Source organism: Oryx dammah, unplaced genomic scaffold (genome assembly GCF_014754425.2).
Source record: "Oryx dammah isolate SB20612 unplaced genomic scaffold, SCBI_Odam_1.1 HiC_scaffold_14, whole genome shotgun sequence".
NCBI lineage: Eukaryota > Metazoa > Chordata > Mammalia > Artiodactyla > Bovidae > Oryx > Oryx dammah.
In genome coordinates this window covers 18307433-18325696 of record NW_024070198.1, presented here as the reverse complement: position 1 = coordinate 18325696, position 18264 = coordinate 18307433, and the positions used below count along the sequence as shown (strand labels likewise).

Genomic DNA, 18264 nt, shown 5'->3' with positions numbered 1-18264 from the left:
TCGGCAGGTCTGGGCTGGAGCCTGAGAGTCCGTATTTCTAACATGCTTCCAGGTGACACTGATGCTGTTGGCCCAGGGACCATTTCTAGTAACAAGACTCAGGTAGCCGAATCAGAATCTGCATTTTCACAAGATCCCCACATGATCCCTACGCAAAACTGAAATCTGAGTCGCACTGCTTTACATCACTCAGGTAGCAGGCTAGAGACCCAGAGAACCAGAAATGGAGAGGCAGAAAAGTCTTTATGGAGCTGGAAACTGGAACAGCTCCAGTTTCCTCCCCCAAGATGCCACACCTTGCTTTTTATATTCTGGGAACACTGAACAAACTGTTTGCAGCTTCCCAACATGCGATATACATCACTCTTTGTCTCATCTCTGCCTGGAAGGTTCTTTCCCCTCCACTTCACCTGGCCGAAACTCCTCTTAGAAAACCTTTTCTGAACTTTCTATGGCCAGGCGCCCTTCCTCTGGGTTAGGAGCCCTTCTTCTGTGTACCCAGGAAACCCCGTACCCACTCTTAATCAGACCTGTAATTGCTGACACGTCTGATTCCCCCAGGAGAACCTGAGCGCCTTCCTTGCTTCACCTACCTGTTAGCCCCAGGTGGCTCTTAATCAACTTTCCCAAGGAAAATGGTTCCAAAGGGATAAAGTGACCAGTTAGGTGAGAGAGGGCTCTCAAGGGACCACTGGGGAAGAAATAAAAGAAAGCAAAGAAGGCTGAAAAGAGGGCAGTGGCAGAGCACACTGTGCTGTCTTAAATTCAGCTGTTTCTCCCAGGTGGTTTTGTGCTCATGGCTTCCTTTGTTGTTGTTGTTTTTAATTTTATTTTTTATTGAAGTATAGTTGATTTACAATGTTGTGTTGGTTTCAGGATACAGCAAAGTGATTCATCTATACATATATATATATATATTTTAGATTCTTTTCTCTTACAGGCTATTACAAAATATTGAGTATAGTTTCCGGTGCTATACAGTAGCTTGTCAGCTTCCTTAAAGCCAGACTATAAGCAACCTAAGGACAAAGACTTTGTCTGAAGTACATTTATAACCCAGGACCTTGCACATCGTTGGAGCTCAAGAAATATGTACTGTCTGATTAATTGGAGGGAAATGCTGCAAGGGATAAGAGGAAAGCTAGAAAACTGATTGAGAAATTGTGTGGATCTCTTGGGGGAAAGAAAGCATCCATTGAAGAAATAACACCATTATAATAGCAGGCAGGAAAGAATCTTTTATCAGCCGTGTTTTGGACTAGAGAGGAGAATGACTACAGTAACAAGGAACTGGTGCCCAGGGCTTCTCCTGGATGCAAAGGGGGAAATATATATATATATATTTATATTTGAGACACTGTTACAAAGGCAGAAGCAATATACAATTTCTTTCTGGTACAGGAAAAGCAAGGGGGTAGAAGTGGGAAGGAGGAGCCTGGCGTGGCCGAACCTCTTGTGCCATCCAAATTAAGGAGTGAAGAAGTATGGGGTGGGGATGGGGGAGGGAGATGGCTCAGGAATTTGCTTGTCATCTTGGCTGGAGCAAGCTTGAATGGGAGAGAGAGAGACTGAGAATAATGGGAATTGGTAGATCAATCAATCAGCAAATATTTATTGAGCAGCTACCCTGGCTGGCAGCTGGAGAGAGCTCAGCTGGAGGGAGGCACATTAGAAAATTGTCTATAAAAAGGTGGTTGTGGGGGAGAGGGAGGGATGTTCTTCTGAAACAGGAGAGGGGAAGCGCTGTGCTGTAGGACTCTGGGGACATCCCACACTTTGTAGCCTCTGTGGAAAAGCACCTCTGGAGCTGTGTCATGCAAGATCACGCATGCCAGACCCCAGGAGCAGAGCTTGAACCTCGAGAAAGAGCTATGGTCCTGTGAGTGGAGGGGGGGTCTGCTTCCAGGCCCCTAGATGGTCCTGCTCACTGACCCTCCTTCCCTTCCTGCTCAGGGCTCCGGACGCTACTCCATCTACATCGCCAACTATGCCTACGGTAACGTGGGCCCTGACGCCCTCATCGAAATGGACCCCGAGGCCAGTGACCTCTCCCGGGGCATTCTGGCACTCAGAGACGTGGCAGCTGAGGCTGGGGTCAGCAAATACACAGGTAGGCAGAGTGGAACAGGGGCCCTGTGAGCTAGAGGGGCTGGGGGCTGGGGCTAGGCTTCAGGCCCTGCAAGGCTGAGTCTAATTCATCAGAGACCTCAGGAAGGGTGGGTCTGTGTCCCTGGGGAGGGAGGGTAAAGGTTTTATCCTATCCCACCACCCACAGACGGCTTCCTCCAAGGCTGCCTCTCCAGATGATGGGACATCTGGTGGGGTGGGCTTTGGCGGGCGCAGTGGGTGACGTCAGACATAGCCCAGAAGGTCACCGCATCTTTCTCCCCTTGGAACCCCTTGCCCCATTCTCTGCTGTAACCCAAGCGATGGGTGAACAGGTTCTGTAGGAGAAAACTGACAAATCACAGAGGCCAAGATTTAAAGCATTTTTTATTGCCAAACAGCAGGCGAAATTATTTACTTACACATAAGCAGCCAGGAATTGAGTGCTAAATCCCTAAGCTTCAGCTGGGTCCCATCTCAGTAAACTGAGCTCAAAGAATTGTGTTCTTTTTCCCAAACCTCTCCAGCACTTTTTTTTTAAGGCACGCTCCCCCCACATCTTTCAGGATGGGGGACCTATTGTCAGAGTCTCTGACAAGGAGATCTTTCTAGGGAAGGCTGTTTTTCTAATTCCAGCACGGCTGCTGACTAAACTCTGATAATCTGCCAATAGACTGCTGATGGCAGAGCAATCTAGTTCCTGTTTAGGATGCCAAAAATCAGGAAGCCAGAGCTGTTCACAACTTCTCACGTGTACTCTGGCCTCATTGATACGCTACCTGCACCTTGAATGTAGAAATTCTCTGAGCAGTTGACCTTCCTGATATGTCCGTCCCAACTGGCACTACAGAATTCCAAGTGGCAACCTACCTGGTTCCAAATCTGGGGGCTGGAAGGATCCTTGAAGGGTCATTTGGGCCACTCCCCTGCCTTCAGCCACCTGGGTAATGGCATAATCTCAAAGTCCTCCCCAGAAAGGGTTGTCACGGCCTCCCCTGAGTTTACGATGCCTTTCTACAGCCAGTCCTCCACCTCAGTGAAAGGGGAGATTGATGTTAACCTATCTGACAAAGTTTGTGGGAACAAATGACTAGACAATAAAATAGTTTACATGGCTCAAGCCCCATCAAAGAGTGCGAGAGCTCTGCATGGGAGCGAGCAGCAAAGAGGCTGAGTGTCAGCAATAAACCGTGTTTTCCTGAGAAAAGGAATAAACATGCAGGAGCTTCAGCCTCGACTTGCACAGTCAATTTTTCCGAATAGTTCCCAGTTTTGTGCACTGGGCTGGCTTGGCAATTAAGTGCCTTGATCTGCAGAAGGAGGGTGGGCTGGGGAGATGAAACACTTGAAAATGATGAGCTGGAAGGGAGGCAAGGTCTGGGAGCGAGGGCTGTACACAGAATCAAAGAATTCATAAGATTGCAGCAGGGTGTGAGCATGAGGGGACATTGTTCACACTGCTGGGGCTGGCAGGGGGGCTGGCAGAACCAGGGGTGGGGAAGGAAGGCTGGCGGAACCAGGGAAGTCTCCAAGACAAGACAGCTGAGGAGCCCCGGTGGGGATGGGGGCACCGGGCAGCTGTGCCAGGCTGTGCTGGAAGGACCGGACAGCTCAAGGAAGAGACAGCAGTTTCTGTGGAGCGTGCATGCAGGCCGGGGCAGCTGGCATGCCCAGAGGACACGTTAGAGCAGCTCTGCAGATTTCCAAGAGCCATTTGGCTGACAAGAACCTATTTGGCCCACCAAGTTACTATTCTGTCTACCCGCCTTCCCCAGCCCACCCTTTCCCTGCCCGCCAAGCCCCACAACGCTACCCTGCAGCCCCCATAGTCACTCTGTTCACGACACATGGACATCTGGCTGGAAAACTAGCCCAGATGCCCCCTCAGGAATGGACCCCAAAGGTTACAGCCACCACTAGAGCCCAGCCTGATTGCCAAGGCTCTGACACATGGCCAAGACTCAGCTCCAGGAGGGTGCCCTGGACCCTGGGAGAGATGTAGACAGTGAGGAGCAGGGCCTGAACAGGCTGGGAGGGAAGCAAGCCTTGGCCAGCTGTGCAGTCAGAGAGCTGCATGTCCTTGGAGCCAAGGCACACAACACCCATCTGCCGGATGGACCACAGAGAACTGCCCACTTGCAAAAGAACAAATCGAGGTCCAGAGAGGAGAAAGGACTTGCCCAAGGTCACACAGGAGGTTTACAGAGACACTAGCACTTAGAGCCCCAGCCGCTGATACCTAAACTACCAGAATCAGCTGACCTTTCAAACGACCTCCAGCTTGAGAATCCTGCACCAGCATGCAAGACAGGAGGGGCTGGTGAAGAAGGAAGAGGCGCACCCACCAGAAACGCGGCCCCAGGGACTGACCCTCTGGACTTTAATTGCGACTCCCGGTTTCTCTGATTGAAACAGCTGCCTGGCCTGGGCTGCTCAGGGAAGCAGAGGGGTTGGCCTGGGCATCCCGGCCTGCAGGGCGGGCAGTGGTGAAGCCCACACCGAGCTCTCGGGCTCCGCGGAAGGGGGAGGGGAGGCATCCTCTCCAGACTCCCGATTCCGCGGCCGGCCGCCTCTCTGCTGGGTCACAGTGCCATCTAGCGGCCAGCGCGCCCGCTCTCGGGGGACTCGAGGGTCCCTGGAGGGCGGCGCAGCCCGAGCCTCCCATGCAGAGTTGCGCCGCGGGAAGACCACTCCCTGGTGGTTCCTAGTTCTCCTAGCCCCGGCTTCCCCAGCTGCCCGCAGCCTCTTGTAGCCTGAACTGCCCTGCATGGGAATCCTAAGAACTAGTTCTCCCCATGGCCGAGAGCCTGTCGGGAACTCGAGGGGACCAAGAGTTTTGCCGCCGCCTCTGTGGTCCCCCAATGATTTCAGACATGTCCCCAGGCCTCTCTGAGCACCTTAAATTAGCCCTCTAGCAGAGCTGCTAAGTAGCCAGGATCTGGAGCCAGAGTGCTGGGTGCAGATCTTGCTTCCACCATGTCCTCCTGCCCAGATAGAGAGCAACTTATTAACCTCTCTGGGCCTCAGTTTTCTTGCCTGCAAAATGGGAATATTAAAAGAGGTAAATATAGGGCATGCCTGGCACAGGGCCTGGCACACAGACAGTACATACAAGTGTAGCAGACATCAACACCCTCCAGTGAGGTTCTGACAGAGGGATGCTGGTCATTTCCTGAGTGTAGGGAGCACAGCCACGTGCTTTCTTGCTGAGTTGTGCCCGATGCTTTGGGACCCCATGGGCTGCAGCCCGCAGGCTCCTCTGTCCATTGCCTGGGGATTCTCCAGGCAAGAATACTGGAGTGGGTTGCCATGCCCTCCTCCAGTGGATCCCAACCCATGGATCGAACCAGGTCTCCCTCACTGCAGGTGAATTCTTTACTGTTTGAACACAGCAGGAAGCACAAAGCAAGCAGGACCGGCCCCTGCCCTGGAGGTATTCTCTATGTGTCTACCCGGTCCAGGGCTCAGGTGTGGGCATCTTTAGCCCTATTCCCGCTGGAATCCTTCTATTTTCCCTTCTTCCCTCTGGACCCTGCCTCTCCCCAGCCTCTACTTCCTCGGAGGACCTCTGCGATTTGGCCTCACCCTTTTAGGGAGCATCTGTCCAGGCTGCAAGGTGGTGATGAAAGAAGCCTTAAAAGAAATTTGGAAAGAAAATGAAGGTAGATTTACAATGTTGGGTGGAGAGTTTTGCTGTTGGCTGGGAGCAGTGTAGAACAAAGCAGCAGGCAGATCTGATTTATAGAAAGTCATTATTGGAGGAGACAGAGATGCCTAAAGCCCAGCTGAGGCCTTCTGGCGGATCCCCACTAGCCAGCTCCAGAGAAGGGGCAGTAGCCTGGGGACCTCAGAGCCTCCTGGGTTCCCAGGCGGGTGCTAGCCTTTCGGTGGGAGTGCAGCCAAATGTGTCAGCTGGGGACAGGCAAGGCTAGAGTGACAGACTCCTCAGCCAGGGCCTGGGACCCCTGGGGAGTGCAACCACAGGCCTGCCAGGGGTACCCAAAGCCCCAGCCAACAGAGTGTCAGATGCATCAGATGATTGACAAGAAGGGACATCGTTTTCTTATTTAAAGCAAGCACAGACATATTACAGAATACAAATGCAATCTTCATATGCATTTTCTTCAGCTAAAACAACTGAGTTTTATTTTAATGTCGAGCTTATTATGGCTGGCCATTCTGGGGCTTTATCAGAGTACAGACCCCTCTTCTAGGGAGAGGGAACTCGAGTAGAAATGTTTGAGAGCACTCTGTGGGGAGAGAGTGGCTCTGGAGTCACTCAGGCATGGGTTTCAGCTGTGATCCATTGCCCCCTAGCTGAGATTACGCCTCTGTGAGCTTTGGTTTCCTCACCTAGAAAATGGTGAGGTGAGTGGATCACACAAAACCTAGGACATGGGACTGAACCACAGAGCATCTCTTTCTGCCCCTCCTTTTCCAGCCCTCTCTTCTGAAATAGCTTCTTCCAGCCCTGCCTGGGGGCAGGGCAGGGGAGCACACAGAGGAGAAGGACTTCGCTCCTGCACCCATCAGGTGCCCAAGGTTTGGAAATCCCCACCCAGCAGACAAGTGATGGGGGTTGTCCTCCTGTCCCTCCTCACCCCCTCAATCTTCTGCAGGGACAGGCTGGAGGGATTTGGGCCGAGTGGGAATATCCTTGTCTAACACCCTCCATCCTGGCACACTTGGAACCCTTCCCAGTGCCTGGATGGCTCTCACAGGGCCAGGGGTAGCAACACCAGCCCCAACACCATATTATTGTGTTAGAAGCTTCAGGAAATTTGGGCTGTTACCATCCTGTCCTTCTCACACCCCCTTCTCCAACACACACACACAGACACACTGTTCATTCCTCCACTCCTTCAGGTACCACTGCTTTGCTACTCTTTTAATATCTTGGACGTTCTTGGCAGTCTGCAGGCCTTAGCATCCACTGGAATCATTAATCAGCAGAATAATCCCACAGGTCCAAGTTCCTTATCTAACAGCCTCACTGCAGAGCCTCCATGTACGGACTGTGAATGGGCCCAGGAATCCACTCCCAGCCATACTTATCCTGAGGTCTGGCTTGGAGGATGCCCTGAAAAGTAGAGCTGGAGGGAGCCTTGGAGACCTTCTCACACCACCCCCACACCATTTCACAGGGAGGGAGACCAATACCTGGAGGGCACACTCCCCAAGTTCCTGCCACTCCAGGCAGTTCCTGGAGGCTCTTCCTTAGCACAGCGAATCCCCCACCTCTTCATCCCGGCCCCTCTGCTGTACTGTTCGGAGTGGTGCAGCCATGCCCTCAACTTCCTACAACCACCCTTTGCCTTCCCCACCCTCAACCATGAGGGCTGCCCTCATGTGGTTTGAGAGATGGATTGTTGTTGTTCAGTTGCCCAGTCTTGTCTGACTGTTTGCGACCCCAAGGACTGGAGCACGCCAGACCTCTCAGTCCCTTGCCATCTCCTGGAGTTTGCCCAAGTTCACGTCCATTGAGGCAGTGATGCCATCCAGCCATCTCATCCTCTGATGCCCTCTGCATCTAAATTGGACTTGGTTCTGCGTCTCCCAAGTGTAGGGTTCAGAGGTTTAGGGGTGCAGTTCTTAAGGGTGAGCAAGGCTTGCCCTGTGGGCACAGAGCCACAGAGCTGGTCATCAAGGGGTGCCAGAAACCAACCGGAGAAAGAGGGGTCCACAGGGAAGCATTTTCCCCTTGACCCTCTCTCCCGCCCAGTCTGGTGGGCAGAGTGAGAAGCCTTCAGGGAGGGGTGGGGAGGGAGCCGCATTCATACTCAGCAGCAGAACAAGGAGGTCTTTGAAGCTTGAGAGTGTTAGCAAAATAAAGGGATATTATTCTCCCAGCAGGTGGGAAATAGTGGCACTAATGAGTCTGTGGCACTTGACGTTTTTCCCAGGTACCATCCAAATACCAGCTCGTTTAATACTTATGACAGCCCGAGAAGGGGTTATTATTATCAGTCTCGAGTTATAGGTGAGAAGCCAGATGCCTGGAAAGGCTCAGTGACATGCCCAAGGTCATACAACTCGAACTTCCTGACCACCCCCCCCCATCTTTCCCACCACCAATGCGCCTCTCTAGCCCCAACTGCAGAGCTGCATGCCCCCAAGAAAATATTCTGGCCTCAAGTATAAAGGAATTAGTTGATGTAAAGTGGAGTTTAACTCCCTATTGGGACATCATTTTCCAAGGCTGACTAAAGATGTTCTTAACTGCCCTGGGGTAGTCCCATAGGGTGTGTGCTAAACCTCAGAGGCCACAAAACAGGATGGGTATGACAGAGAAGACGGGGCGAAGTCAGGAAAAGAGCTATGGGAGAGGGCAAGGTCTAGGCAAAAGATACTTGCTAAATAACGGGCCTCTGTCATTGACCAGGCATGGAGTGGGAGGGTCAGTCTACACTTAAGATGAACGGATTTTTTCGGTCTGAAGAGCCCTTACACGATGGACCTGGGAGTAGCGTTCCCCTTTCAGCCTCAGAGAGGGGTGCAGGTACCTGGCTGCCCCTGCTTCAGATCCCCTTAGACCCTCCATCCTGAGTCTGCTATGGCTGGTGCCCAGGAGGCTAGCTCCCTGTCAACTCACCTGCTCCCCAACTGTATGGTGAACTTGCCAAGAAGGAGTTGTGGGTAACATCTCTGTTATGGTCCAGTTGCCATGGCAATAAATTGTCACTAATTAGTAGTGTGGTTACCATGGCAATTTTCTAGTAATTACAGGTTACAAATGGTGCAAGGCTTCAACCCAACCCAATTAGTTAATTAGAAAGATTTAGAAATTTGTCCAAGAGGGAAATAACCTGCTTTGGAGAAAATGAAGGGAATGTATCACAGCTTGGGCGTCAGAGGCAGAGAGGAAATTGGAGGATGCTGGAGCAGGGGAAGAAGGATGGAGTTGCAGGGCAACAAGTCCTGGAGCCCCACCTGGAATTGTTGGGGGTCCAGACAAGATGGAGGATTTCTCACCAAAGCCAGCTCCTGGGCTGGAGTCTGGCAAGACAAGGGCAGGACCAGCAACCACTTAGCTGCAGCTCCTTGAATGGGCAGAAGAGGTGCCCAGGTAGTAGCCTAGCACCCTCCCTGCTGACTTAGGAAAAGAAAAGCATCTGAAAGCCCCATGCATGGCTCTCCTAATGAAAATGCCTGGCCTGTGCAACTTGGATGACACGCCCTGAAAGCATTGTGGATTCAGGGGCTCTGTTTTCATGAGGCTTGGGCTCGCCTTGAGAGTTAATTAGATTACCTGGGAGGAATCAGGAGACACAGGGGCCAGAATGTGTTAACAAGAAGCCCCACAATGACTCCTGTAGCAATGCCATTTGCCCTAGTCTGTTCCCCTGCCCCCAAAGCTGGCCCCTGGTGGGCAGGCTCCGCAGGTGAGAAAGGTCCCATGATTTCCTCCAAGGACAAATCTCAGAGAAGAGAAGGGCCTGGGGACCAAGAGAACCTCCATCCCAAATTCAGTTCAGTTTAGTCCCTCCGTCGTGTCCGACTCTTTGTGGCCCATGGACTGCAGCACGCCAGGCTGCCCTGGCCATCACCAGCTCCTGGAGCTTGCTCAAACTCACGCCCATCAAGTCGGGGATGCCATCCAACCATCTCATCCTCTGTCGTCCCCTTCTCCTCCCACCTTCAATCTTTCCCAGCATCAGGGTCTTTTCAAATGAGTCAGTTCTTCACATTATTCATAGCAGAAACCTCTGCCTTGTCTGGAGGTGGGCTAATGAAGGGGCTTGGCTCAGCATCACTCAGGTCCACTGAGCTCTCATTTATTTTTAAAAATCACATTCTTCTGAGTGCCCTAATAAACTGCTGTTATTGTACTGAACAGCCCTTCAGAGCGGTACTTTCCAAACTTTCCTGTGCACGTAAACCACCCGAGGATCCTATTGAGTGCAGGTCCTGGTTGGGTGAGTAGGCGCCTGAGATTTTGCATCTCTGACAAGCTCACAGATGACACACCCGCAGCTGGTCCACAAGGCTATAGGGCTCACAGAGACCTTTCAGAGCATTTGATCCTCTTAGTTTTCTCACCTCATTTGATCCTCTCAAAAGGCCTGAAAGAGAAAAGGCAGGGCACACTATCCGCATTCTATAGATGAGAATACGGAGGCTAACCAGGCAGCATGAATTGCCCAAGGTCAAAAAAGTCAAGCTGGGACTAGAACCCACGTCCCTGTCATGGTCAAGCTATTTCCTGCCCTAAACTTGGGGTGGGGGTGGGGCAGAGGGAAGGCTTTCAGGGCTTTATTTGAAACTCATAGGTTGGGGGTGGTTTGTTCAAGACATCTTAAGACTGAGCTTGGTGACATGTCCACATCGATCTTGGGCACTTCAAACCCTAACATAGGGCTGGTTTTCTTTCTTTTTGTCCTTAAAAAATATACACCTTATTGAATTTTTTCCTTTCAAACTGCAGAAGCAATTCTTGTTGCAATAAGCCAAACAATACAGACATTCCCCAAAAAAGGCAGCCAGTGTGAACAGCTCAGGGTGTGGCCTTCCCCACTTTTTCCAAAACTCAAGAGCAAGTTTGCACAAACATATATTCAGGAATATCATTTGTTTTCCTATTAAAAAATAAAAACAGGATCATATGATACTATTACTTGGCAAATTGCTTTTTCATTTAACAATATGTCATGGGCATTCCTCCAAGTCAATATTATGGATCTACACAGTCTTTTTAGCAGCTGCAGACTAGGCCGTCATATGGGTGCACTGTAATCCATTCAGCATCCCTGTTGATGGACAGGCAGGCAGGTGCTCGCATCTGTTTCCTACATCAGTCTAAGCAAAGGAGGCCTCCTTGTACCTGTGCCTGGAACCTATTTCTCTAGGTCCTTAGAATGGGAACACAGCCAGTATCATGACCAGCATACGTGCAATCAGGGTAAGGCAGGGGGCTGTCAGCAAAGCTGTGACTTAATCAAAATGCTGTTGGCAGAGGTGAGTTTAGGAGTAGAATTTAGTCACCGAAGGGAAGGGAAAGCTCTGCGTGGTGACCTGTGTTCCTCAACTCAGGGACTCATTCCATGGGCACTAAGTGACTCTGTCTTGCTCCTCACTTGCCTCACCAGCAGTGCAGCCACCCACCACGTCGGTTTATGGAACCGTGAGCCCAGATCTGGGCTCCAGGAAGCATCAGAAATATCAGAATCCCCCTTCCCCAGGCTCCCTGTGGCATCACCATCACAGCTTCTCAAGGGCCCCCCCGCCTGCCTCCAAGGCTTCCCCCATCCTCTACGTGGGCCTGGGGCTTTGATTCTTCCACTTAGTGAAGGTCAATGTCCTCTCCAGGGGGCCGGGGCGTCAGCGTGGGCCCCATCCTCAGCAGCAGTGCCTCGGATATCTTCTGCGACAATGAGAACGGACCCAACTTCCTCTTCCACAACCGGGGTGACGGCACTTTCGTGGATGCTGCGGCCAGCGCTGGTGAGTGCAGCCTCTGCCTGTGCCCCCCACCCCCACCCCACAGGGGACTCTGGGCTGCCCTGCTCTCTCCAGGCCCCACAGGCCCCAGGGAGAGAGGGACTAGTCACCATCTGCACAGCTAATGTTGCGTGTCACCTGGAATCCCACATCCATTTTAAACATTCAGCTCAATCCAGTGACCATTAATTGAGCCCCTGCTAAGTGCCAGGCTGGTGCTAAGAGCTGGGGACCCTGACTTGAATAAGATCACCCTACCCCACTCTCACCCCCTATATACAGGGCACTGAAGATCTAGAGAGGGAAACAGACAAATAAATGAATAGCTATAATAAGAAGCAGAGTAAAATCCACCCAAAATAGTATTCCAGGCTCCCAGCTCTGCTCCCCTTTCTCCCGTTGTGCTCGTCTGTCCTCTGCCTCAGGGCCTTTGCACCTGCCAGTTCCCTGTCCCTTCTCTACCTGCAGAACTTCTACTGGTCCCTCAATATTCATTCAGATATTGTCTGTGAAGCCTTTCCAGCCTCCCTGTGTGCTGCCTGGCTGAGACTGGAATCCCCCTCCTCTGTGTTCCCACTGCCCTTGAGAGTACCACTCACTCAGGCTCCTACACCATGATGACCATCTGTCTGTGTCTGCAAGGACTGGGACACATAATAAAAGCTTGTGGACGTAATCAGTCTGCCCTTCAACTACTTCTCCCCACCTGGTACCTCCCCCTACTCGCCTTGCCCAGGAATGGGAGGTTTGATTTCTCCTCCTGTTAGTATAGCAACAAGCTCCAGTCTCCAGGAGAAGAGGTGAGTGGGGATGCAGACACATAGATCAAAGGTCCTACAAGCTCCAGCTAGTGCTGACAGCTAACATCCAATCCCTGAGCAGGTACCAATCCATTCTCTGTGACTTAACTGCCCTTCCAGCGCTCTGCTCCAGAGTTCCCATTTTGAACACCCCACCAATGCATCCTTGCAGCTGATCAGCTCCCCTTATCTCCTTCTCCAGGCAAAGCTAAAGGTGGAGGCAGCTCCCCAGCCTGTCTTCCCACCCAGCTCACCTGCTGTACACTCCGGCAGCAAATTTTCTCATTGCTGAGAAATCATAAAATGAAGGGGAGGTGGTGGTGGAGAAAACCGAGAGGACTTGATAAGGTGTTAAAGAGATGGAAGCAGAGGTGGAGCAAACAAGTTGGAGTGGGGGAAGGTAACAGGCGGGAAGAGAGAGGAAAGGTGCTAGGCCTGTAATTGAAAGTCAGAGTGATTGCAGGGGTTTAACAAGACATGTCAAGAGGGCATTCATCACCCAAACAGATGCTGCTCTGAAGTGCAGCCTGGCACCGATTATTCCCGTGAAAGGGAACCAACTCCTTGTCAAGGTGCCTTGTAGATAGGAGAGAAATGGGCCAATGCAGAAGGCCACCAACATTAGGGCTGGGGCGTTTTGTGGAGAATTAACAGGGTGTTAATCCTAGCGGTTGGGGGTTGCCCCCATTCTTTTGAAAGCCCTCTTTCTCAAACTGGGGTCTCCCTGCCTCTTCTGCCTGACCCCCACCCATTCTCCAAATCCTTCCCTCCCCCAAGAGGATGATCAGCCTCTAAGGCTCCCAAGACGGATCCCACCTTGCCTTCTCCTGGCCCCCATCTCAGGATCTCCATGTTCACAGCTGCCAAGAGCTACCTGTGTCCTGGGTCCGTGATCCCCACCCCCCATCATACTGTCATTTCACCTGCCAATGGCAGTTTGTCCTCCAAAAGACTCAGCATGGGTGTTGAGAGCTGGCCTCCTCTGCCTCTCAGCTGTGCCCTTGGCCTGAGGGATCGTGTCTGCCAGGGGCAGCCAGGAGGTCAGGCCACCCCTCTGGGCAGAGCCGCCCTCTGTCCTCCCCGGGGATCAGCTCAGTCCCACTGGCCCCTGGCAGATGCAGGCACAGCACAAACAGGTGATGCTGGACACACAAGCTTCTCCCACAGATCTCACAAGGCAAACTGTGGTTTTCTCAGTCATGGAGCAGTTATTTCCTCTGCTGTCACCGAAGTCCCTGGTTGCCTTCTGTCAAATTATTTATGTCTCTCCATTCAGTAAGTATTTACAGAAAACTGCCAGGTCACCACAGACACTGAGATAGATGCTGTGGGAACACAGATGAGCAAGAAGACAGACCCTGACCTCATGGAGCAGAAGGTCTAGTAGAAAAACTAGCCCCTGCAATGGAACATGATTGCACCTGTGATCCGCACAACGGAGGAGAATGGGAGGCTACTGGGATGAATACCAGGGTGGGTGGGAGGGGCTGTTTTTATGGGAGTGATCAGGGAAGGCTTCCCTGAGGAGGTGACATTATAGCTGAGAGCAGAAGAGAAACAAGGAGCCAGGTAACCAGGAGCTGGGGAAAGAGCATTCTAGGAGAAGAGACCAGCTTAAGCAAAGGCCCAGAAGCTGAAAAGAGCTTGGTTCGTTTGTGCAATGAAAGGAACCCTTTCATATGACTGGTGCATGTGAGGAAGGCGAGATAAAGACAGACGAGGTGGGCAGGAATTTGAACTTGACTCAAGAGCACTGGGGAATCACTGAGATTTAAGCAAAAGAGTGATGACCGACTCAGTGTATCCCCATGTCAGGGGTGGCTGGGGAAGGCTTTAAGTCCTCCAGGATCTCCATGATTCTCCTTCCCCAAAGTCATGCTACCCCAAAACCAAGTAAAAAATAGTACTTTCTGGGCAAAGGCATCCTGAAAACAAGTCTCTGGTTCTCTCTGCAACCAGACGGCTTCCCCCTCTTCTACCCCTGTGGAGGAATCAGGACACAACGAGGTTCATCCTTCCTGGTTGTTCTCCGCAGCCCCCCACCCCCACCCTCTACCCCGACAAGGCGAGTGTCTGTGGAGCCTACAGGGCTACCCTGAGGGCTGCCCTCCTGCCCTTCCTCCTAGGTGTGGACGACCCCCACCAGCACGGGCGCGGAGTCGCCCTGGCGGACTTCAACCGTGATGGCAAAGTGGACATCGTCTATGGCAACTGGAACGGCCCCCACCGCCTCTACCTGCAGATGAGCGCCCACGGGAAGGTCCGCTTTCGGGTAAGAAGGGGCCTCTTCCCACTTCCCCACCCTCTGTCCCCCCCGTGACTCCCACCAGGGTGAGCAGGCTCTGCAGAGCCTGGGGGCAGGGTGGCCACAGTGAAGGTGACATCCGGCCAGCCCGGGATGCTGTGCTGTCCGTAGTGTCCAGAGCATGGTCCTTAGCAGAGGAGACAGAGCAGCCCCCAAGGTGGAAGTCAGGGCAAAGGCCCCATGAGAGGGGTTTCATTGTCTGAATTGGGAGCACTTCTCCCATAGCCCGGGCCTGAGCATTTCAAATTGATGCTTAGGCCAAGGGTACAATGGGAGTGAGGGTCGGGGTAGGTTGAGGTCACAGAGCTCCCAATAGCTGCCCCCTCTGGCCAAATAGCAGGTGGTGGGCAAGGTGACATCAGACCCCTCTCTGTGCCCCCTCCCTGAGCTATCAGTGGTCTGTGATACCAAGAATTCTTCAGAAAGACTATTCAGTGGCAGGAAGGGAGGTGCCACCAGGCTAATGAGCTTGAGATTGGGCCTTTCTCAGGGAAGGTGGTGCAGGGCATGGGACAGTTGGAGATGCTTTCCAGGAGTCAGGATGGCTCTGGAGGTATGTAGTCTTGCCAAAAGCCCCCAAGGGAGCAAGAAACTTGATGATCCCAGAGAAGTCTCCAGGGACCTTCTCTCTGAGGGACCACCACAAGCCCCCTCTCTGAAGGTAGCCACCTAGGCCATGCTCAGGCCCAGCGCTCTCTCCCTGCAGAGGCGTGAGACCCAGGCTGTCTGGGTGGGGAGGAGGGACACCCTGAACTCGGGACAGCTGATCCTAGGATCCTGGGTGATTTTCATCTCTGTTCAGCTTTTTATTCTAACACAGGTTTGCAATCAGGGGTGATTTTGTCCCCACCCCAGGACATTTGATGATGTCTGGGGACATTATCAGTCGTCACAGGTGGGATCGAGTGCTACTGGCATCTCTTGTGCAGTGGACTGGGTGCTGCTAAACATCCTATGAGGCACCAGAGAGTCCGCAACAAAGAGTGATCCAGCCCCAAATGTCAGCCAACTCTCTCGACAACCCAGCCCAGGTCACAGGAGCAATGATAATAGAGGCCCCATTTATCAAGTGCCTTCCGTGTGCCAGGAGCTGTGCTAAGCATCTTACATACATTATCTTGGAAGCCCAGGCATCCAGCTGGGGCAACCCCAAGGGGCCTATGTAGGTTTCCATATTTACAGAATCAATAGAATAACAACTTCAAGGTCCTGAAGTCTCTTTGTTACCAGCTCTCGTGGCCCTGTTCAGCCCACCCTTGACAGCTGGCCAGGCTCTCAATCAGCCTCGTGACTGCATTGAAGGGAACAGCCTCCCTCCCTGGGCAACCCAGAGCAGGCAGCTCCTTCCTGCCACCAGGGGAGAGGGCCTGAAGCAGGAGGCCTGGGGCCAAGGAGCAGGGGGCCACCCCCAGACGCCCCCATGGGCCCTTCCTAGTTCTCTCCACATGGGCCCTGGGATTTAGACAGATTTCTAGGTCTTTAAAGGACAAACCCACCTGGAATGGATATTCTGCTCAGAAAAAAAAAAAAAAAAAGAGGTCTCCCTACACAGCTCTTCTTCTTCTATTTAAAAGTCAAGTCCCATACACGGGACCCTTTGCCAGATCCATCAGGGCCCTGTCAGCACTTTGAGGTCCCTGCTGGGCTGTCCTGGGTCTGGGGTCTCCTCATGAGCCCTGGGCAGAGGTATCTGATACTGCAAGTCCCAAAGTGGATGTCTCAAGAAAAAAAAAAAAAAAAATCAAAAGACTCCAAGAAAAAAGGTAATGGAGACAGCAATACCCAGCTGAAGGCCACCTCTGCCTCTTTCCATGAGGCTGACAGCTGGGGCAAGGCCAAGACAGACCCCTAGGGATTCATCTTGAGCCCACTCTGCCAAGCTCTTTACATGCAGTCCTCACAGCCTGAGCAGCTATTACTTATCCCCATGTTACTAAGGAGGAAGGTGAGGTCTGAGGGGTTGAGTAACTTTCCTGAGATCACACAGCGAGTCAGCAGAGAGGCCTGGATTCAATGCACAGGATTGCCCAGGTTCCACCCAGACGGTGCCTCGGCTGTGAAGGAGGAAGGGCACACGCTGGAAAGGGCCTCTAGCATCTGGTGTTGGAGCCAGGTGGTGGCCCGGCTCATCAGCTACAACAATGGGCAATTTCCTTCCTCTCCCGGACTCAGTTACCTTGCCTGTGAAATGGGAACGCTCATGTCAGCCCTGCCTTGAGTGACCGATGGGGGGGGGGCCACATGTGGTCCCGACCAGGGAATAGCAAGGCGCTTCCCTGGTGTGAATTTGGACTGTTCCTCTTACCTTCTTGTTCTCCTGCAAGCAGCCTGGGGTTCATGTGGTCCTAAACACAGCACCCTGGGGCCCTTACGGGAAGATGGTAGAGGATGTGCTAGCGTGGGTTTTTATCTTTGCACACAAACAGGCACGCACACACAGGCACACACAGGGGTGGTGGGAGTCGGCCTCTGGCCCACTCTGTCCACTGACCTGCAGCCCTCTCTCCCCCAGGACATCGCCTCGCCCAAGTTCTCCATGCCCTCCCCTATCCGCACAGTCATCGCCGCTGACTTTGACAATGACCAGGAGCTGGAGGTCTTCTTCAACAACTTCGCCCACCGCAGCTCCTCAGCCAACCGCCTCTTCCGGTAGATGCTTCAGCCCGGCTCGTGGCTACTCACCCTTCGCAGTGGGGTCAGGGAGGAAGGTTTAGGACTCAGAAGAGGAGCTCCAAGGGGAGGGAGGAGGCAGGTACCCTGATGAAGGAGCAGAGAAGGGGGAAGGACAGGAATTGAGTGAAAAGTTGAAAGAATGGCAAGGAGCTGGCCTCCTGCTATTAGCAGAGGGTGGAAATGGGTGGGGGAGAGGGGAACCTGGGCAAAGTGTACACAGAAACCAGGTTCCACTCTACCATCCAAAGGAGTCCCAGAGCCAAATCTATTTGGGTGCACCCGGATGAAGCCAATACAGGTGTATTGACTACAGGACTTCTCATAACCTTAACATGACTGTGAGTATCTTACGCTCTGAGAGGTGGATGGAGTATTCCAAATAGATTTGACCACAGGGCACTGCTTTCAGAGATTCTGCTTTGGGGATTGGTGCTCTGCAAAATATCCTTTGGGAAATGCTAGATGAGACAATTAGTGGTGGACAAGAATGAAAGCATCTGAGCATTGCATATAAGAAGGACGGGTTAGATTTTCCAAGGCAGCACTTCTCTAATCGGGGCCCAGAGACCACTGGTGTCAGAATCACCTGGAGTGCTTCTTTAAAATACAGAATCCCTAGGCGCAGCCCAGATCGCCCAGATCTGAATCTCCAGAGTTGAGGCCCAGACATCTGTCTTTTTTAACACATATGCTAGGCATGAGGTGATTCTTAGCACATTGAGGTTGGAGAGCTGCTGTTGGGGAACAAACCTCAGGACCCATGTGGCCTGAGATGGCCCTGTTCCTGGCCTGAAACATGCTAACGGGCCTCCAGACCAAGTGGGCAGAGAAGGGTGGCCCAGGGCCTTGGATGCAGGAAATGGGCCACATCATCTGCTCGGTTCCCCAAGACCCCACCCCCTCCCCCAGGAGGGCCCCCGACTATTAATAAAAGGCAAGGGC

At 52.5% G+C, this 18264-nt stretch overlaps 1 protein-coding gene across 4 annotated transcripts in view; it reads left to right on the top strand.

Moving 5' to 3' along the window:
* The window catches only part of CRTAC1 (cartilage acidic protein 1), a 152764-nt gene that overhangs the window by 112965 nt on the left and 21535 nt on the right, over positions 1–18264 (top strand). For all 4 annotated transcript variants that reach the window (XM_040255155.1, XM_040255154.1, XM_040255153.1 and 1 more), the window contains exons 5-8: positions 1954–2110; positions 11413–11547; positions 14471–14616; positions 17162–17298. In XM_040255155.1, coding sequence (XP_040111089.1) covers positions 1954–2110; positions 11413–11547; positions 14471–14616; positions 17162–17298 — 575 coding nt within the window. The remainder of the gene's footprint in view (positions 1–1953; positions 2111–11412; positions 11548–14470; positions 14617–17161; positions 17299–18264) is intronic.